The 23,261-nt window shown below is 34.1% G+C and overlaps 1 protein-coding gene across 4 annotated transcripts in view; it reads right to left on the minus strand.

Moving 5' to 3' along the window:
• Positions 1-23,261, minus strand: part of G2E3 (G2/M-phase specific E3 ubiquitin protein ligase) — a 61,347-nt gene that overhangs the window by 23,087 nt on the left and 14,999 nt on the right. For all 4 annotated transcript variants that reach the window (XM_012773474.3, XM_012773475.3, XM_012773472.3 and 1 more), the window contains 10 exons: positions 22,513-22,553; positions 16,779-16,876; positions 13,279-13,380; positions 10,090-10,214; positions 8,870-9,035; positions 5,548-5,654; positions 4,799-4,915; positions 3,655-3,779; positions 3,443-3,572; positions 1,069-1,376 (listed from right to left, as the gene is read on the minus strand). In XM_012773474.3, coding sequence (XP_012628928.2) covers positions 1,069-1,376; positions 3,443-3,572; positions 3,655-3,779; positions 4,799-4,915; positions 5,548-5,654; positions 8,870-9,035; positions 10,090-10,214; positions 13,279-13,380; positions 16,779-16,876; positions 22,513-22,549 — 1,315 coding nt within the window. In that variant the 5' untranslated portion in view covers positions 22,550-22,553. The remainder of the gene's footprint in view (positions 1-1,068; positions 1,377-3,442; positions 3,573-3,654; positions 3,780-4,798; positions 4,916-5,547; positions 5,655-8,869; positions 9,036-10,089; positions 10,215-13,278; positions 13,381-16,778; positions 16,877-22,512; positions 22,554-23,261) is intronic.

Genomic DNA, 23,261 nt, shown 5'->3' on the forward strand with positions numbered 1-23,261 from the left:
TGGGGAACATTGATGGGAAAGTGGGTCCCTAGAGGGAAGTGATTAACGTGGTGACTGACTTGAGGTGGAAACTGGGAAAGAGGCAGGGGAAAAGGATGAGGTGATAAGTCATGAATCTGTGAAACTGTCGGAGCTACTAGTCTGGGCACTCTGGAGAGCTCAGGTGATTGCTAAGAGACAAAAGAAGATTTAGAAGATGTCCAGGGAGTAATTAGAAGTTTGCACAGGAAAACTATGTGGGGGAAGGTGGGGAAGAATGTAAAGCTACTGACGTAGATGTGTATAAACTTGAATTCAGATTTTGTGACTTAAATTCATATACTCTCTCCACTGTACCAAAGCTGCCTTGAGTCGACAATACTGATTACTTGAAAGGTTTTTTTCTTTAAAGAAGTTAAGAATTAAACAGTGTGAACTAAAATAAAGCTTTAGGCAATGGTGAGGAAGTTCTGAAGAAAATATAGGAGGAAATTCAAATGGAATGAAATGTCTTCTCATTCTCTTTCAAATTTACTATGGTATAAAAGCTCCTAAAAGAGAATGCTAGAATTACCCACTGTTTTGAGATGTCTGGTTCAATTACATTAAATCCTTACCAATAGTAAAGAAAGAAAAGTATCATATACATAATTGTGTAAAAAAATTCTTACAAACAAAAGTACATTGACATGTGGACCAGAATATAAAAATCCTATGTTGTTAAAAAAAAAAAAAAGCCAACAGCAAATACCAAATATATGAACAAAAAAGAGTTCAAATAATGCCCTCCATTTGGCTAGCTTCTTCAAGTGAAATTAAAGTGAATAAAAAGTACAAGTGACAATTATGGAATCACTTTAAGGGAGATAATGCTAGAAAGTAAGTATAGGTATTCTTAAAAATTGTTTCACCACAAAATTTAGTTTTAAAAATATCACTCCCTGCCCCCTTTTCCTGTGATTCTATCAGTTGTTTATTAACAAAGTGAATTATATATATTTAGACCACAGGTATTGAGTATCAATTCTAACCAGCTATTTCTTCTTTTATACAAGCGATAGTATATACGAGAATATATAAAATCATTACCTTGAGAATTTAGAGATAAGTTCTTTGACAAGGACCCTTCAAACAATGATGAGTTCTCAAGATGTTGCATTAAGAGACTGAGAAATTCTTGCTTTGATCCAGGATGCTCTCTTCCAAAGTTATCATTTTCATTAACATATGCTACTTCAATTGCATATGAAGGATTAAAGTTTTGATTTCTGAATCCATCTAAGGCACTATTCCAGATATTGGCTTTGTTGATATACAATCTTTTAGTTTTTTTTTTAATTTGGAATCCTAACTCTATCAGTATAGCAGAAATGTCTCTTCTAAATTTGCTGCCTTGCCTATAAAACATGAATTTAAACACAGAGGTAAGTACTTTAAAGTACTTTGCAAAACAGCAGTTACGTAGCCAATAAAAAAGAAGAAGAAAAAAAGATTAAAAGAATATTCTTCCCCAACTTCCACCCAAAAGCAAAACAATGGTTGCTACTGAAACCAAAAACCTTTATTTGACAATCTGAGTTTTAAATTCTTGATTCCTTACCCCAATATTCTACCAAATTAGAATCATTTATAAGAATGTTGACAGATGATCATCTCAAATTTGACCAATCAGTGGATTCAGGTTTAAGAATCAGAAGCTCAAACTCTCACCTTACTGGCCAACGACTTTTAGCTTGTATCATACTCACTATATCCTTTTTTAAAAAAGCAAATGTAATCGCTGCTTACTATATGAGAAATCCGGAGTAAGAGAGATTATATGATGTATTTTTAATCATAAAGTTATAATTAACAGTAGAGCTCATATTTTAAATGAATTCACAATCCCTTAAATAGTACCTTTTAGTCTAGACCAGAAAGTCTCAAAGTGTGGTCCCAGACCAGCAGCAGCAGCATCACCTGGGAACTTGTTAAAAATGCAAATTATTAAGCCCCACACCACATCTACAGAATCATAATCTCTGGGCATAAGGCCCAGCAATCTATGTTTCAACACTCCAGCTGATTGTATGGACTAGCTAAAAAAAAAAACCATTCACTCCCTACCTCAGTTTCTCCATCTGTAATTGGAATTAATGTACTCAACATAATCTCATTTTGAGCAATGCTCGTGGATCATCTTTCTATACCAAGTATGATTTGCCACATTTCAAGACATTATAATGCCTCAGAGAAAGCCAGGCTTATGCTTTTTCTTTATTCATATAATCCCCTCTTCATTAATCTAAGTTCAATAAAAAATAAAGTTCTTTGGAGATAAGATAATTCTTCAGAAAATACAACTTCTTATAGGAGGTTGATTCCTTGCTACTGCCTGGATAAGTGGAAATGCTGATGCTACTCTCGTAGAATTTGACTGCATACGCAGGAGCAAGGAGTCATGTTTCCCTGCTGTAACATCTTTGGAACTCTAACTATTAAAATTATTTAAAAATAATGCACACATCTTTTTGACACTAAAAGTATTATAACAATATTTATAACAGATTTTTTAGTTAACACATACAAGTAGTACATTAAAACAGCAATTCTTTACTTTTTGAAGAGTACTTGATATCCACCTGTCTGCAAATCCAGTTATCAAATATTTTCACAAAATTTCTCTTTTCCATTTTCTAAGTTTTTAAACTTGAAATTATTTTGGACAAGAAAGTGCTTTAACATGCCTAGCTACTAATTCTACTTTTCTACCTTTGCCCTATTGGGTAAAGCAAGGCTCTCTAACAATGCTTTTGTAAAGCTACATAAATATAAAAATCCTAAGTACAATAGAACAAATACCTGACACGTTATAAAGATAGAACTCCAGTCTTGTTTAAATGTTTATGATTTTGAAAGTTATTTATTTTTCTATCTTATGGAGATAGTTAATAACTAATGTGATGATACTTACAAATATGGGAAGAACTGAGAGTGACAATAAATACATTAGGCAAACAATGATTACAACATCAAAAAATAAACCATCTCTATATTAGCTAGGATTCTATTCTTAGAACAAAGTGATATGGTATGCCTGATATTTTAAATTCCTGTCTTACTCTACAATCAAATAACATTTTGAGCACATTTTCAGATCAGTGTTTTTCAAACTGTCTTGAAAATTATCTTTAATAACAAATTTTAAATCATGACTATGTACACAATAAAATAAGTCAGATTTCACATACATTCTTCCTACACTCAATACAATCTGATATTTTGTATTCTATTCTATCCCATTTCATATTTTTTTTAAATGCTGGTTGCAATAATTTCACAATCAAATGTTGGGTCCTGCAGTTTGAAAAACACTCTTTTAGACTACTGTATGATCAGTTAATATTCTAAGTGTATACAGCATTTCCTGTCATAATTTTTTCCAAATCGATTTTTACGTTTTTCTCCAATTCAAAATACACACCTTAGTAGATCTTTACTCTGGGCTCCAGGTGACTGTCTGGGTAATTTAGGTGATGACTCTTCCAATAAACAATCAGTAATTCCCACATTAGAGTTGGGTAATGCATGTTTTTTGGCTTTTTGGAACTCTCCTACAGATTTAAATTCCAATGTTAATAGAAATACACGTAAAAATGTAAATAAACACCTTTATTCAAAATTACAAAGTATTACCTGAATTGTAGATAATACCTCTACATTCCAAACACTCCCAATTTTCTTCCCATGATCGCAGTGAGGAACAGGCTAAATGTGTTCCACTGGAACCACAACACTGACATCGCTTTATTTCCCATTTGCTGAGGACATAAAGAAAAGTAGATGTTACATTTTGGTATTAGTCTAGTTTCAAACACCACCTCTGCTACACACACATAACCAATCCTTTAATCAAAGGAAATCAGATTATCTGCTCCTCTAAATATATTTTAACTTGACGTAAAAACATCAACTAATAATACCACCATATACACCCACATGCACGTACACAAAGGATATGAATTACTATCCTTTGTGTACGTAAGGGAGAAATGTAAAAAAAAAAAAAGAAATGATTAAAAAGGGAGAAAAAAATGATTAAAAGAATTTTTTCCTTTCCACTTGGAGATGACTATGCTTGCAAGGATATTGCTGTGTTGATGTGTCTGATATGGGAGAAGCTTTCAGTTAATTTCAATGTGAGGAATATTTACTAAAATAAGCTTGTTTAGACACCTCAGGTATTGTGTAGGTGAACAGGATCCAGACTTCCTACATGGCTCATATTCATATTCTCTGTTACTTATTCCCCCCCTCCATGTTTCCTCACTATGTTATGTGATATATGACAGTCCACATTCATATTTTTTATATGGATATGGTTGTGGGATGTGGTGTGCAGCTCTGTCCTCTTTGTGTGGGTATGAGTACATCCTCTTTGTATAGAAATGGATATAGCTCCCTAAGTGTGTGGAAGTGTGGGTTGCAAGAGAGGTATCCAGATACCCTCCTCACCACACAGATGTGTGTGTATCATCCCTCTGTGTGGGTATGGGTGTGTTGCTGTGTGTCCTCTGTGTGTGTGTCTCTTCCACTCCCCCAGATAGTTCTGCCCGCTGATAATGAGAAGGAAGAAAGTAGCTAACATGAGTGCTTATTGTACACCAGGCCCAGTTCTCACTCTTTACATTAAAAGTTTAAACCTTACAATTTTAGAAGGTAGAGAAGTTAAAACTTCAAACATCCTAAGAGTAACTACATTTCACTAACTAGAAAACCTACTTTCTCAGCTGATGGTTTAAATAGGAACCACTATGCACAACTGAATTTCCAGAAATACCTATCAGGTACATTATAGTCTCGCCCTTCTTTGCAACGACACCTTCGGACATCACAATGCTCATAGTGCTGCAGAAGCTCTTGATAAGCATTTTCCTCTAATTCCCAAGATGCATCTCTGTAAAAGCAGCAAGATATAAAATATACTTTAACCTATTATGTTACATAAAAGGATCAGTAATGAATCTTAGCAATAGGGATAAAGCTTGTCCTTTTTAGGATCATTCTCATCAAGACATAAATCCATTAGTGCCATCTTATCCTACAGTTAATTAGTCTCACAGTAAATTTTCAAATGCTAAATGAGAAATTAATCAGAAATTTTCTAGAACACATTTTCCCTGATATTTTTACTTCTAATTTTTAATTTCAAATTTACTATCATTTCTGAATTCCTTATCTTTAAGCACTAAGAAAATCCTCATACACTTTAAACCACATCTTGATTCTTTTGGATAATTTATACATACCATTTTGAAAACTATTGTAATTGTGCATAAATCAACCAATTAAAATTGGACACAGCTGAGGTACTTATTAAGAGATTCTAAACCAACTAATGAGACATTTATGTCACAGTCTCTGCTCTGAAATAACTGGCAATCTAGGGAGAAACAGGAGGCTTTACATTTCAACACTTGAAATGGCTAACTTCCATGATCACTCAATCAGACATAAATGATTATTTCTATTGCTATTAAATCCTACATTTAAAATATCTTTTTTGTAAAAAGGCTAAATGTTACTCACTTTTCAGGAATATGAATCCCCATTCTCAACATCTCTTTCTGAAAGATGTCACTATTGTTGCATATTGTACACCTAAAGAAAAATACTCCCGCATTTATTGCTTGAACCTGCAGTGGAAAACAGAAAATCTATTGTTAACAATTTAAGTCTGTTATCAGGTTATGAATTATATTAATGTAACACGAAATGTGCTATTTATCATTTATCATATTATGAAAACCTTTTCTATGCCAATGGGTGCTCAAAGTTTGTCCTTATAAACCAAGCTATCCCATTGCTAAAATCTGGGGATCTTTTTTACCCCAATAGTTAAAAAAAAAAAAATCAAACTAGTTTGATTTTTACCCCAATAGTTAAAAAAAAAAAATCAAACTACTGAACACTGCTCTTAGCTGTACATCCATTATCCATATATTTTTCTCAACCTTATGCCCTAGTGTTATTTCTGTTCCTAAATATTGTATTGTCCTCCAGTGTGAGAAAAACAGTGAAAATCTTGAGTTATTTCATCCAGGATAGATGTTTAAATAAGTTTTACATATATATCATCCCTGGTTCTGTTTTTAACTCAATCTCTAAGTCAGTTTTATTCCCAAAAAGGGTATAAGTATAAAATCTATTGCTACAGAAAATACAAATACATATGCACAAGAGGGTACTCAAGAAAACAGGAAACTATAAACATGCTAGAAAGATTAGCCAGTCCCCAATAAAACTAGCAGCACACATTCACTTAAAAACAGTTAAGCCCTACTTTATAGATGCCAAACACTATGCTATGTATCAAAAAAAGAAACATAACATATGGTTATGTGCCAAAAATAAAAATACATTGACTTAAGATTCTATCTCAAGGAATTCTAGTGAGTAGGCCTATAGATATATAGCTATACTATAGTATAAAAGCATGTGCTTTTTTTATTAAAGTATATACATCAAAGAAAGAGGAAGAAGTACCTAAGTATATACTGACAAATATGTCACAGGGATAGTAAGGCCAAAGCTAAATTTGGAAGAAGAAATAGAGGTGTGCCTAGAAAATAGGACAGAAGACATTCCAGGGATAAGGTATAAACATATATCAAGTCTCAGGGGAAAGAGAAAGTACAATTAATAATATACTCAGAGATTATATTCTGTCCAAGATGAACTAAGTAATGAGGATAAACAGGTAAGTCAAAGCCAGTAGTGTCAAGAATAAATTGATAGGAAATAAGTCACCCAGGAGAAAGACCAACTAGTAGGCTCCTACAAAAAAAGTGAAGTTAAAGCAAAGGGAGTAGGAATGCAATAAAAAGGATACATAAAAAATATTTATTAAGTAGACCTAATACACTAGGGGGAATGAAATGTGGATGGTGAAGAAAGAAGCGAATAAAGATGATTCTGGGTTCAGACACCTAGCAAGTGGCACTCCACCCACTCCACAGAGCATATGGGAGGGAAGCAACAAATTATTGAAATCTCTGAACCTAAAGGATCTTTAAACAATTGCAAACAGAAGCTAAGATCTTGCTAACTATAGAATATAATACAAGGAGGTATATGGTATGGAGGAAGAAACAGCATAGGATAAATGGAAGACACTAACAAGACTAGAGCAATGATGGAGAAATCCAATTGAACAATAATAGTGACAATTCTCTGGATACACAGAGTAGAAAGTTTTTACCAATTCCTTTCAAATTAATCTCTTGTCTCTTCTCATAGATTCCTAATGTATAGCACATGTAGTGGTTACACATAGTGACATTCATTTAACCACACAGAGCTATCTAGACTGGGCAGACTATACTATTTCAGTAAACACTGATACCAGAGTAGAAAAGCCACTGGAGATCCTTTAGATAAAGTGACTCAAGAATTAGTATGCTGTCTTAGTACGCTCTAATCAACTACCAATTGCTTATTGGTATTTATATCATAGATAGGTGTCCATGTGGATGTGATTTTAAATTTATTTGCATAAAGTAGACCTATTTTTTTTGTTAGTAATATTATTTCTACTTTTTTAATGAGAAAATTAAAAACTTAATAGTGTTCACAAAAAGCCCTAATGATAGTTGGTCAAGTCTGAGAACCTCTCTCTGCTTAATTATTAACATATAAATGAGGCAAATCTTATTTGCCTTGAAAAATAACATACTGTTACAAAATTAACAAGATGACATATTTGACAGCAATTATATTCATTCAAACACAAACCCCTAATTAAGGCAAATTACTTTTTAAAGATTCTCATATAATGCGAACTTCTTCCTCAATAGGTAAGGATAATACTTCATGATGTTGTTTATTAACTTCACTCTCTGGGATACTTTTATAAACATTTCTTTATAAGAGTTAACAGAATTTCTAATATTTCCTCAACAAAATAGGGTTCATCCTGCCACTTTTAACTGAATAACCCTAAGTATAAAATTTCAAGGCCCATACAGAAAAATAGAAAGTAAACATTCAAGCTTTACTACTTTTACTACTGTTAGTCCTTTAAAGACTATTGAAATATGAGAATTCACATCTCCTAACTTTTAAAAATTTGTTTGTGGGTAATTTGTGACCAACAACTTTTCATTTTACTAAGCAATAAAAAAAATCCAAGCTTTAAGAAACGGTATTAAACTTAAGTAAATCTTTCGTTATTTGCCATTCTCTTATGTCTATCAGATGGCTCTTTCACACATGCATATTACACATTTGGTGTTATTAATAACTGGTATCTTTAAAATTTTTTAGAGGATTTTCTTAATTTAAAAATTAAGTTGTTTAATGTTGTGTTTTTCTTTTATCATATTCTATTTACTTGAAAAGAAGCCATCGGGTTTAATACACAAGATGACTCTCAAAGAACCAATACTGTTAATTCATTGACAGTAATCAATTCCCTGTCAAGAAGTTATGAGAAAGTATTTATCATAGTTTAAAAAAAAAAGCCTCTAACATTTAAATAGCTTAGCTTGCTAACAAGCTTATTATCATTTCACATATCCTGGTTTTCCAGCTTAAATATGCAAATGGAACTTAGGAATTAAAATCTGCATTTTACTCATTGTGAAATATAAACACAATCTTTAGGTGAAAACAACAAAATTTCTAAGTATACATTAAAAGGTAGCATCTAATTTATTTATTCAAATGTTAATTGTACACTTAAATATGGTAAATTTTATATGTAAAATATGCTTCAAATTAAATGCTTTAAAGCTGTTTTAAAAAGTTACTAGTAAGAGCTAATATAGACATGTCAATTCTAATTTAAAATTTATATCAGCAAGCCACAAGTTTCATATCAATCAGAGAAAGCTTACAAAACATATCTTACCTGTAAACACTCTCTATGAAACCAAGCATTCTTACAACAAGGACTTCGTAATATGCTATAAGTTGGAATAGGCTCAATAAATTCCAAGCAAATGGTGCATGGTAAGGATTCTCTATAACTATTAGATGTAATGATTTGAACAGGTCGATGGTTCCAACAAAATGACCTAAAAATGTAAATTAGTTAAAAACAATAACTAATGAATTATAAGGCAAAACTAAGCTAGCATTATGATTCACATATATAAGACAAAATTCATTTGTACCTGTCTCAAAATTAACCTACAATATACTGTGAGCTTCGGCACTATAAATTAGTCTCACAAACTATGACCAAAGAGAGCAGGACCTTCAAAATGTAAACTTTTTGGTGACATTTGCCTCATACAGAAGTTCATTAACTAATATTAAGTTGAGAATTCTATGTAACATTGTTAGCAATGGAGTATATATTCTATTAAATTTAACAATTGAGTACATACTATTATAGTCAACACTGTATAAAATTAAAAGAGGCAGAAAGTTACACTTCAAAAATATTTTAATCCTATAACACATAAAATGCAAATAATAACCTATTCCTAATCTACCTAACCCAACTGCAATTTTCTTATATGGTAACAATCCATTAAATATATCAAGAGCACAAAGACTAAAAGAAATAAAACACTTATGAGATCAAATGCCAAAATTCTTAAAATCTTGATGTTTAAAGTTGTATTTAGGAAGCCAATATTTTCAGGGATATCCCGGGGCATAATACTTATTTTTTGGCCTCAACCAAGTTTACATAACTTCAATTTACTCAGTAAGAAATACTTACAAGCCTTGTGAAAGAAAAGTGAACAATAATTCTAAAGAGTGACATAAAAATCTAGAATTATGTAAGGTAGAGATTTTCACTGAATATGAATAAATTAATATTTCTATATCATATCCTGGACCTGAGAGCCAAAGGTGAATATTAATCATTTGGCCTATTCTCGATATGGCAATTCTCAAGACTTACTTGGCAGGCAGAAATGACCCCATAAAGGGATGGGGAAATAGATGTGTGTGTATTTATTTATGAGTATGTTTATACATATATATACTTGATGCAGATTTCAAACTCAGTGCAGCTTTAAAAAGAAACTTTACAAGGGAATTATAGCATTGGATTATCCATTTCCCACTGTTCCTTAATATTCACCTTTCATATTTAACAGTTAAATAACTCACGCAAAATTGCCAGTGAACTGGAAAATACATTCTTTCTGAAGTCCACAAGGGAAATGATAACTTCGTTTACATCGGGGGGCAACGCATCCAATTGAAGCACCAGTTTTCTTGCAAATACAACATTTCTAGGAAAAAATATGAAAATAGGGGCCACAACATATGAACTTTAGTACTATAATATGACCAAGGTATAAATGAATATTCCTTGTGGAGAGTCTGAAAATTATTTTCATCATATAACATCTGTGATAATAGAATATTAAAGAAATTTCCTAAAAAATCTGTTCTACCCAGAAACAATCTAAAGATACCAAATATTCACTCCCATAACAATTTTTGATAAAAGATAATCTAACATGGATAAGATAGAGAAGCTCCTTTTCCTTCCTATCTGCTAAAATATTTTAAGCTGAAAGGTTTATAAACATAATAGCTATAAATAAAAGCTATACATGAAAGTCTCATTGAAATCCTAAGAGAAAGCATATAAATTAGGAAATACCAAGGAGAACAGAAACACAATATGACAAACTGGTAAAAAATTGGCAAAAATCACTCTATCCTAAGCAAATAAAAAACCTGTAATGGACTGAATAGTGGTCCCCAAAAAGATATGTTCAAGTCTTAACTCCTAGTGCCTGTGAATGTGAACTTATTTGGAAATAGGATCTTTGCAGATGTAATTAAGTGAAGGATCTTGTGATGAGATCACCCTGGATTTAGGATCAAATGACTGGTGTCTTTATAAGAGAAAAGAGAGGGAGATTTAAGACACAGACATACAGAGAGGAAGGCCTATGAAGATGGAAACAGATTACAGTTATGCTGCCACAAGCCAAGGAAGATCAAAGGGTGCCAGTAGCAACCCAAAGCTAAGAGAGAGGCATGGGATGGATTCTTACTCAGAGCCTCTAGAAGGAACCAGCCTTTTTGAAACTTTGATTTAGAACTATGGCCTCCAGAATTTGAGACAATAGCTTTCTGGTTTTTATTTTTATTTTTTGAGACAGAGTCTTGCTCTGTCACCCTGAGTAGAGCACAGTAGCATCATTATAGCTCACTGCAACCTTAAACTCTTGGGCTCAAGTGATCCTCCTGCCTCAGCCTCCCGAGTAGCTAGGAGTACAGGTATTTGTCACTGTGCCCAGCTAATTTTTCTATTTTTAGTAGAGAGGGGGTCTCGCTCTTACTCAGGCTGGTCTTGAACTTCTGAATCTCTGACCTCAAGTGACCCTCCCACCTTGGCCTCCCACAGTGCTAGGATTAGGTATGAGCCATCATGTCCAGCCTTAGATTTGGTTTTAAGCAGTCAATTTGTTATGGAAGCTCTAGGAAATGAATACAGCACCAGTGGTACATAGACAGAACAGTGGTACATAGACAGAAAAACTATTAAACGAATCAACCATTAGTAAAATACAGATAAGTACTTAAAACATCTTGGAACCCTTAAGATGGTCATTATAATGGTCACTAATTCAGGAATTACCGAGTTACTGCTGACTCCTTTAAGCACCACCCAGGTCAATGGAGAATACTTGGCCAACCTGATACTCTCCCAGTGAACTGACAAAAGGAATTCTAGTTCTAGGTTCACAATGTACTCAAGAGAGGATTCAGATATTTTAAGAAAACAGTTACAGGCTGAGTATCCCTAATCTGAAAAGCACCAAAATCTGAAACTTTTTGAGTGCCAACATGACACTCAAAGGAAATGCTCATTGAAGCATTTTGGATTTTCAGATTAGGGATACTCAATCAGATCAGATGTACTCAGCTGGTATGCAAATATTCCTAAATCCAAAAACATTTGAAATCCAAAACACTTCTGGCTCCAACCATTTCAGATAAGGGATACTCAATCTTTAGTTCCAAAACCCTAAGGGGACCCTTTAGAGACTACCCTTACAAGCTCACTCTCATCAAGACATTCAGAAATTTTGACACTAATATCCTTACATGGTCCTTAGATTTGTACTAACCTTTCTCACAAGGTTTTCCCTGTGCCCTAGAGCCTCTTTGTTTGTTTGTTTACCATCAACTCCCCTGACTCTTTAACATCTTAAAAAAATAATTGCCTCCACTAAATGTTTCTATATGCTTCCCTTGTAGATCTCTTGAATGAAGCTGCTTATTTTCCCATCCTCCTTAATCTTCAGCCTTGACCTGGGTCAGAGTGGGACATAAACAGGGGCAGGAAGGGGAACAAAAATATTCTTTTAGTTCTCTGTTACAGATTGCAGGCCACTATTCTATCTTTAAAAATACAGACCTTTGAGCCTAATAACATCTACACTTCCTGTTATCTACTAACTTCCCAGTCACTCCACCACCTCAATACTTAGCACCTAGATAATAGTCTCTGTATTTTAACTCTTGCTATCATTCTAAATAACCTCAGCATTTATGGGACAACCTTTCTTTGAATTTTTCAGCTATAATGTATCAATGCTCCTTATTACTACTCCAGTGTAATGACAAATCCTTCATCATCCAAATTGCTTCATCATGGAAATCATCAATTACATATACTCTGAACAGAACTCCCTATACTTCCAACCTTTTGATTCTCTCTCATTATTTCTACTCAGACCATATGGAAACCCTCCTTGAACATAGAAGAGTAGCTAACATATAGGAGATTCACAAATGACTGAATGAATAAGAAGACAAAGTTTAGAATACCTATCTTGAAGAACAGGAGAGGTCACTGAATACAAGCACACAATGTCACAGAAGGGCCACAAAAGTTATGGAGATCATAAATTACCAGTCTGCATAGCTGTGTAATTTCTACCTCAACCTATCATTCCAACCTCAGCAACTAAGACATAAGAATAAAGGAGTAAATGGTGGAGTTGATTCAGTATTGAAGGTTTGCAGAGTCACAGTGTGGAGCCATGGTCATAATTCTGAAGGTAAAAGTTGGTGAAATGATGGATATATTGGAATAAGATGAGGAAGTGAAGTCAATATTCTCACATGTATTGTATCCAGGGTTAGTGAAGCTCTCTTTCATTTGTAAAAATGTAAAATGTTCTTCTAAAAACTTATCATATTTGACAAACATATGCATTGGAACATAAAATTAAAGTCATAAATTCCTAATATAGAAACTGATTGAAAAGACTTCTCAAGTATTGACAACACTTATGGTATTTAATGTTATGAGTAAAATAATTTCCTTACCAGTTTAGAAGCTCTATTTACTTCCTTCCTGATGTCTTCAATTAGAAAACCATAAACTCCTTCTTCTTCTTTACCTCTCTGCCAAATTCCACTGGACATTAACTATGAATATAATCTCAGTTAGAAAATAGACTCTAAGAAACTAGTTTGGAATTAAAAATATATACCTATAATATTCACTCCAATAAAAAATGGACATAAAATGACTCAAATTTCAAGTGCCTATCTATAATAGTTATTTTTCACAGTCAAAGTGAGAGAGTCTACTCATATTGTTTGATTTGGAGGACACTGTATATTAATAGCTTGTATACCCAAACTGGTTTCTAAAAGTATTCCAGGAATTAACAAGAAAAAGAAAAAAAAGTAGGACGGAAGGAAGGGTTTGGGTAGCTGGATTGGAGGGAGGAAAAAAGAGAAAGAACACTTACAATTAAGTTTTAGATAAATGGGAGTAGTAAATACAGATGGCGACAATTCAGATTATCTGTAATATTTCAGGCTAACTTTAAATCTAGCTGAATACTGAATCATAAACGGCATTATTGTATCCCAAGAATGGAAAAACAAGCACCACATATATTCACCAGCAAACTGGTATTAACTGAGTAGCACCTAAGTGGACACATAGGTACTACAGTAATAGGGTATTGGGCAGGGGGGAGGGGGGTGGGTATATATATACATAATGAGTGAGATGTGCACCATCTGGGGGATGGTCATGCTGGAAACTCAGACTTGTGGGGGGAGGGGGGAAAGGGCATTTATTGAAACCTTAAAATCTGTACCCCCATAATATGCCGAAATAAAATAAATAAATAAATACAAGTTTCTACATATAAAAAGTTTTAAAAAAAGGGCATTATTTACAGGGAAATCTACTAAATTCTAGTTAACAGAAATGTTTGACTTTTAAAAAGTCTTATTTAAACTTCATACTTATTAATAAATATGTTAAAGTCTGAATCCAGAAAAAGCATGGAATATGAATAAGAAATTCTGGTTTACTAGCCTAACTTGCAAATTAGGCTCTGTGCCTAATCTTCTGGAACCCTAGGAAAATAATTTAACATCTCTAACTTTAAACGTGAAAGTAAAAACATTAGATTGTATTTAAATCTCTTCCAGTAGTAGTATTCTATTACCATTTGTAACATTACTATCCTTTCCTATTCATAATAAAATAGAATATTAAAAGAGTTGAGTCCTTTTTTTAAAGTATTATATTCATTTAATAAAATAAGACATAATATAAGGAAAATTTTGATATGTATTAATTTATCTACTTAAATGTATTAAATAATACAAAAATACTTTGGAGTAAATTAGTGATTAAAAGTTTAGAGAAAAACAAAAGTGATACATATTACTTAAGAATTAGTTATGAAAAAAAAACCAATCTGCTAACTATTAATAATAAAATAGATCTCCTAATTCTAACTGCATAAAATATAAAATAGGCCAGGTGTAGTGGCTCACACCTGTAATCCTAGCACTTTGGGAGGTCAAGGCGGGAGGATTGCTTAAGGCCAGGAGTTTGAGACTAGCCTGAGCAAGAATGAGACCCCATCTCTACAAAAAATAGAAAAATTAGCTGGGCATGGTGCTGCATGCCTGTAGTCCCAGCTACTCAGGAGGCTGAGGCAGGAGGATCACTTAAGCCCAGGAGCTGGAGGTTGCATTAAGCTATGATGGTGACACTGCACTCTAGCCCGGGGTGACAGAGTGAGACCCTGTCTCAAAAACAAATAAAAAGTAAATTAAACTGTTACAAAAATGAAAAGATTTTCTTCCGTGCTGCAAAATATAATAGACTCCAACTTACAAACATATTTACAATGCCAACTTCATTTTCTCTTAAGGCATGCTATAAAAGTGATTAGATTCCTATGCCAGTCTACAAGTCTAATTAATCCACAGGATACCTGAGACACAAAATTAGTCTTAGAGAACCAAGGAATATTTTTTTTTTTTTTTTTTGAGACAGAGTCTCGCTTTGTTGCCCAGGCTAGAGTGAGTGCCATGGCGTCAGCCTAGCTCACAGCAACCTCAAACTCCTGGGCTCAAGCAATCCTCCTGCCTCAGCCTCCCGAGTAGCTGGGACTACAGGCATGTGCCACCATGCCCGGCTAATTTTTTCTATATATATTAGTTGGCCAATTAATTTGTTTCTATTTATAGTAGAGACGGGGTCTCACTCTTGCTCAGGCTGGTTTCGAACTCCTGACCTTGAGCAATCCGCCCGCCTCGGCCTCCCAGAGTGCTAGGATTACAGGCGTGAGCCACTGTGCCTGGCCTGAACCAAGGAATATTTTAGGTGGTTTCTCAAACAAGTATTGAAAGGGTTTTTTTTTTTTTTTTTTTTTAACATGGATCATGTTTTAAAAATATGTCCACAAATTTGTTGATACTGCTTCCTTCAAAAAGTGCTTAATTCCCCTCTCCTTGAGTGTGGGTTAGACATAATGACTCACTTCTAAAAGAATAAAGCAAAAGTGACAGTGATGTGTCACTGTGATAACTAGGTTATTTGGTTCCATCTTGGTGCATCTCTCTCTGTCTCTCTCTCTTTCTAAGATCACCTGCTTTGGGAGAAGCCAGAAGCCATGCTGCCCTAGAGAGGTAGCCTTAGTGAGTGGCCCAGGTATAAGAAGCTGAGGCCTCCTGCCAACACCTAGGAGGAACTGAGGCCAACAGCCACGTGAGTGAGCCACTGGAGGTGGATCCTCCAGCCCAGTAAAGTCTTCAGATGTAATCTGACTGACATCTCTCGACTGTAACCTCAGGAGATTATGAGCCAGAACTATCCAGCTCAGCCAATACCAGATTCCTGACCTTCCAATATTGTGTGAGAAAATAAATGTTTATCTGCTAAATTTCTGAATAATTTGTTAAGTAGCAATAGGTTACTAATACAGTGTCAAGAAACATTTAGTATACTAATATAACCTTGGTATGCTAAGGTAATAATATACCACTAATATCTTAAGTCACAGATTCAGTTAGGTGAGAAATTGGTGGAAAGTGGGAACAAAGGAGGGACAATGTCAGTATGAAATCATTCTTTTGCTTTTTTCTGAATGATCCTATATCCTTTTCCACAAATATTTATTACCTTTAGCTAGAACTTTTCTTTCCAGGTTTTCTGTCAAATAAAATAAAATTCTTTTCTCTTACTCCCTGGACCTTCAAAACAAGTATTTTCTGAGATTTATCACTAGCAACAAAGGAAACAAGAAAGTGGTAAAAGAAACACCTCCCTCTATTTTCTCCTTTTCGAATGTAGGCCCTAAACAAACAAAAACAAATTGGTAATGAGTACAGGTCTTTCAGAATTTTAGAATTTTAGAATTTAATATAAAAAAAATCCTATTTTTACATATATAGGTAAAATGAGATCCAGAGAAGTTAAATGACTTATCCAATTCTCAGAAATCAGTATCAGGATCTAATTCTCTTCTTTAGAACACCAAATTTCTAGAATTATAAATTATACTTACCAAACAATAGTAATGTACAGTGAGATTCCATTTCTCATAAGTTTTCTTTTCTCCATATTTATTAGGACAGTCATCATTTTTTCGACAGAAAACACAAGCTAATGGTGAAAAAGTAAATATAGATATAAAAAATTAAAAAAACTATAGAATTTGTGCTTTTCTCAATTTCTATGTTAAAATTCTGAGAGCAAATCACATTACACTGCTATCAGTAACTTGAAATTTCCAATACCTACTTCTAAAATAATAATGTAATTTTACATTTTTCTTTAGTCTTTAATGATAAATTCTAGTGTATAGTTAAAATGGCAACTTGTGGGGTAACATCACTGAAGCTGACAGACTAGGGAACTACAAAACTCCATTCTTCCACTAAAGCAATGATTAAACTGCCAAAAACTGTCAGAATCTAATTTTAAAAAAACTTACAAATTTAGGAGAATGTTTAATGAAGAAAGAAGCTGTTAAATTTTAATGACAGCATTTTAACTTACCCATCTACCATTCCCCACTCCCCAGCAGGGCAGTGGCCTTGTGGTGGTCGTGTCCCTGGTGTGGATTACTGGTCCAACAGTGAGCAATATGGACCTTGATCTCAAAGAAATGTGATGGTGTGTTTTTATTTGTATAGTGGTTCTCTGAGTGATGGGCTCAGATGCTTGCCTTTCTTTCACCTTCCTCAAAACTTTCTTAGGGCTGGAGCCTCCATTATTTGTCAAAAAGTACTTAAAACAAACATATTAGCTATAGCAGCTTAGGGCAAGGGATACAGGCAGGGCAAGTAGCTGACAGATGAAAATATCTAGGAAAGAAGAGACTGGGAAAAGGGGATACACTGGGTAATAAGGGTTTTGAAAAACTCCCACATATTCTGGAGAAACTAGAAGATCATGTGCATGCACAGGGAAGTAATACACGCTCAGAAAAGACCTGAGAAATCTGAAGCTTTCACTTCTGGCTGATCTTTAGGCTGAGGCAAGCCTATATTAAAAAAGAAAGATCCCAAACTGATAATCTAATTTACACCTTAAGGAACTAGAAAAAGAAGAGAAAACTAAACCCAAAGTTAGTAGAAGAAAGAGGGGAAAAAGATTACAGCAGGCATAATCAAAATGGAGAATACAACAACAGAGGGACTCAATAAAAACAAAACTTGATTCTTTGAAATGATCAACAAAGTTGACAAACCTTTATCTAGACTGAGAAAAAAAACCTTACACAAGCTACAGTAATCAAAACAGTGTGGTACTTGGATGTACATAAAGTTCAACAGAAAAGAAAAAAGAGTCCAGAAATAAACATAAATACCTATGGTCAACTGATTTTTGACAAGGGTGTCACAACCATTCAATGGGGAAGAACAGTCTCTTTAACAAATGGTATTGGGATAACTGGATAAACACATGTAAAAGAATATAGTTGAACCTATACCTCATACCATACACAAAAATTAATTCAAGACAGATCAAGATAGCTGGGTGTGGAGTCACACGCCTATAATTCTAGCACTTTGGGAGGCTTAGTTGGGAGGATCGTTTGAGCCCAGGAGTTCAAGACTAGCCGAGGCAATAGTGAGACCAGCGTCTACAAAAAGTAAAAATTAGCTGGGCATGGTGGTGCATGCCTATAGTCTCAGCTACTTGAGAGGCTGAGGCAGGAGGACTGCTTGAGCCTAAGGTCTGCAGGCTGCACTGAGCTATGATGATGCCACTGCACTCTAGCCCAGGCAACAGAGCAAGAGTCTGTCTCAAAAAACCAAAAAACAAACAACAACAACAACAAAACAACAACAACAAAAAACCCCACAACAGATCAAGGACCCAAATTTAAGAGCCAAACTGATAAAATTCTTAGAAGAAAAGATATAGGCAAATCTGCATGACTGTGGATTTGGCAATGGTTTCTTAGAGTTCACATGATATCAAATGCACAAGTAACAAAAGCAAAAATAGATGAATTGGACTTCATTAAAATTTAAAACTTTTGTGCCCTAAAAGACACTATCAAGAGAATGAAAAGACACTCTATAGTATGGGAGAAAATATTTGGAAACTACATATCTGATAAGGGTCTAGTAGCCAGCTTGTGTAAGACACCCATACAACTTAACAACAAAATTACAAACAACCCAAAATAAAAGCATGCAAAGGATCTGAAAAAACATTTCTCTAAAGAAGATAAGCACATTAAAAGGTACTTAATATCATTAGTCATTAGTCAACAGGGAAATGAAAAGCAAAATCACAATGAGATACTACTTCACACCAATGAGGCTAGCTATAACCAAAATGTCATAAAATAACAAGTGTTGGCAAAGATCTGGAGAAACTAAAACTCTCATATATTGCTGGTGAAAATATAGAATGGTGTAGCACTTTGGAAAATAGTCTGGCAGTTCTTCAAAAATTAAACACAGAATTACCATATAACACAGCAATTCTATTCCTGGGTATATATACCAAAGAACTGAAAACAGATGTTCAAACAAATACTATACACTAATGTCCACAGCAGCACTGTTCACAATAGCTAAACCAGAAACAAACCAAATGTCCATCAATGGATGGATAAAAGGATGAATAAAATATGGTACATCTATACAGTGGAATATGAATAAAGTACTAATTCATGCTGCAACGTAGATAAGACTAGAAGCATTATGCTTTGTGAAAGACGTCAAGCACAAAAGGCCACATATGATTCTATTTACATAATGAATTATATTATCCAGAATAGGTAAATCCACAAAGACAGACAAAAGACAGATTGGTGGTTTCCAGAGGCTGAAAACAGGGAAAATGAGGAATGACTGCCTAAATGGGCACAGGGACTAAATAACTGCCCTGGAGGGTGATAAAAACGTTCTGGAACTAGATAGTAGTAATAGTTTTACAATATTGTAAATGTACTAAATGCCACCAAATTGTACCCCTCAAAATAGTTAAAATTGTGAATTTTATGTGTATTTTATCCCCACCCCCCAAAACACACAAATACAACTTGTAGAGTCAGGGAGATCTGAGTTAAGACTTGATGTATAGCATGACATTTGGAAATGTGGAATGGCTAAATGGAGTTCATTATCATACGTATTACATGCTTATCATTTATTTGTGGTGACAACACTTAAAATCTACTCACTTAGCAATTTTCAAGTATAAATATATCATTATTAACAACAGCCATCAAGTTGTACAATAGATCTAGCTTATTCTTCCTTTCTAACTGAAATTTTCCCAATCTCTGGTGCCTCCTCTACCCTCCCACCCCCCAGCTTAGGTAACTACCATGCAACTCTCTGCTTCTATGAGTTTGACTTTTTTGGATTCCACATGTGAGATAATGCAGTATCTTCTGTGCTTGGCTTATTTATGACTCCATTTCCTCCTTATAAAAATAAGGACAACAACTGTACCTACCTCAAACTATGCCTTAATGATGACTAAATAAGAAAGTATATATTTAAATAATTAACAGGATGTGACATATAGACAGAATTGAATAAATGGTAATATTGTAACTACTAATCTCTTTTGTCTTCTGTTTATTTGTCCAGAAAATTTTTTTTTTTTTTTTTTTTTGAGACAGAGTCTCGCTTTGTTGTCCAGGCTAGAGTGAGTGCCGTGGCGTCAGCCTAGCTCACAGCAACCTCAAACTCCTGGGCTTGAGTGATCCTTCTGCCTCAGCCTCCCGAGTAGCTGGGACTACAGGCATGCGCCACCATGCCCGGCTAATTTTTTATATATATATCAGTTGGCCAATTAATTTCTTTCTATTTATAGTAGAGACGGGGTCTCGCTCTTGCTCAGGCTGGTTTTGAACTCCTGACCTTGAGCAATCCACCCGCCTCGGCCTCCCAAGAGCTAGGATTACAGGCGTGAGCCACAGCGCCCGGCCCAGAAAAATTTTTTAATATGCTTATGAAACAAGTAGAAAATCACTAGGTGAAGAGGTAAGACTGAGGATCTCAAGGCAACAGATCTATACAAGATGGAGGGAGCTCCACTCTTTAAATGACTGTGTGAAGCAGAAACTTCCTCTGTTCCATCTTCCCTAACCTATCTACACTGGACAGTAACCTGACCAAGCTTTTATTGTGTTAAACCATTAAGACTCCAGGGTTTACCTATTATAGCAGCAAGTATTATTTACCTTAATATATTTAATCAAGAAGGAATGTTATGTGTTGAAAAAGTGCCATACTTATTAACAGGCTGCTCACAAAATAGATTCCAGAACTGGAAAGAAACAGCATGAGCTGATATTCAATATTGTGAAATATCCTAACTATATTGGCCCCCCCTACACTCCAACTTAATGAGATAAGCCATAAATCAGAGCTTCTCCTAACTCTTTAAAAGATTTCAGCTCCTCTTCCTTCCCCATACAAACAAGCTATCTACATTAACTCCAGCAAATTGGCATTTGTTCATATTGGACATCTTACACCAGCAGCTCCCACTTTAACTCCTTCATCCTCAGTGCCTACACTTTTAGCCATAGGTATGTATACAGTGATCAAGAGAAAGAGGAATACATAGAATTAGCTGAGATTACAAAAGAGGAGATCTTGTGAATTAGCTGAGTCTGTAGAAGAGGAAGAATCCTCATGATAAACCCTTGGTGGATGTGCATCTGCTATATGCTATGGTTTTCCCTTTGTTCCCCCCTTCTTCTCTTGTCTTTCTTTACCCAGAAGTGAGGACCCCTGGACACAGAGCAAACCAGGTTTCAGGCATGCATATTTATAAGCAGATTACTTTTGTATTTATTTGTACTCTGCTGCTTTTTAATTTTAATGTTTAAAATTTAGTAAAATTGTTCTGATTTCTTTATATTTATTGCTTAGATCACCTTCTACTATAGCAAATGATACTGGTTTCTATTATAATAATGAAATAAAGTTTCCTCAAACATATTCATGTAAGTAAAAACACAAGAGTCAATCTTAGGAAAAATGTCAACAGTAGGGGTGTATTTGTATTTAGCAAATGCATAAAGGTAGTCATGAATTATTAAAGTTCCAGGACTACTAGGATAGCTGATAGAAATCTGGAGGTAGTTGTAAGGAAAAAAAGCAGAGAGAGGAGTTCAAATTCCCTTATCCAACATAATGTGGCATCAATAGATAATCTCTAAAAATGATGGTCAAACTATAGAGTTTTAAGTATAGTATAATCGTTTTAGAAGGAACTGAAAAAGATCTAAAAACAGTGGATGCGGGAGAAGTCACAGAAGAGTTTAAAAATAACATAAATTCCTCATCTTTCATGGTAGCAAGTCAATAGATACTGATAATAAGTGAAGAAAACAACTAACAGCAAAGGTCAAAAGAGACTGCATCTATTTGGGGAGATTGTTGTGAGCCCTTAAGAGGTAAGTTTTCCTTTTCATGTTAAACTTTTGTGTATTGTTTAAGTTGTTCTCACCTGCATTTTCCCTTTTATAAGAAAAAGTCATACAAAAAAGGTGGAAAAATTTGTATTTATTAAATAAATAATACTGTTTTATTCAGATTCAAACCATATCTGATAAGTATATATACAATATACAAATAAAATTTGGCAAATAAGTTGTCCTCTGATAGACTTTTGTTGAAATGAATACACATATTATACTGTAGTATGTGGACGTATGAACTAATAAGCATGCACCAGGGAATTCATTCTTATTGTTTAAGTAGCATTCTAAAAAGATTTGTTGTAATAAAAATATTTTAAATACAGTTACTTACCAAGGTTCTGTGAGTCACCAGGTTTATCTTCATTCATTTTACTAGGAAAAATAAGAACATATCAATATAGCCATCTCAATTTTAAAAGTTTCAAATTATTTGTTTTTATTAAATTTAGTCAAAGCATGATGACAAGTCACGTAATCATTTCTTATCCTCTAGTACTTAATTTCCTCACCTTTAACATATCTCAGACCAACAAGTGTAGTGGAGTCTGAGGCCATTTTTCAAATTAGAGGGAATGTTTACTGACTATCAAAACAATTAGTGACTACTGGTATTTAATGGAAAGGGTCTAGGATTGCAGGACATCCTACAATGCACCAAACAGTTCTATACACCAAAAAATGGTCTAGATTTTCAAATTTCCAGATGGACATTCAAGTATATAAGAAACTTACTTATAGTTACATTAACATAGAACTAAGTCCATTTTACACATAAACATCAGCCCTTTTTAATTCTTGCTATTTTATTTTAGGACAAAATAAGTATTTCCAGACCTACAATTTCTATATAAATCAACAAAATTTAATTTTAATTTTTGTTTAAAACATTAAAGAATTGTTCATCATTTAGGAAAAATAAAAATCACATCAATAGCAATGCCATTTGTATTAAGTAGCCTATAGAATAATCCTTTATTAGTTTATACTGTATATGTGGCTGTTGCATTTGCAGGGATTCTATATAGGGCTGAAAGCACCTGACTGCCTCATTACATCTTCTAGCACAATAGTGCTCAACCA

This window comes from Microcebus murinus, chromosome 6 (assembly GCF_040939455.1).
Source record: "Microcebus murinus isolate Inina chromosome 6, M.murinus_Inina_mat1.0, whole genome shotgun sequence".
In the NCBI taxonomy this organism is placed as follows: Eukaryota; Metazoa; Chordata; class Mammalia; order Primates; family Cheirogaleidae; genus Microcebus; species Microcebus murinus.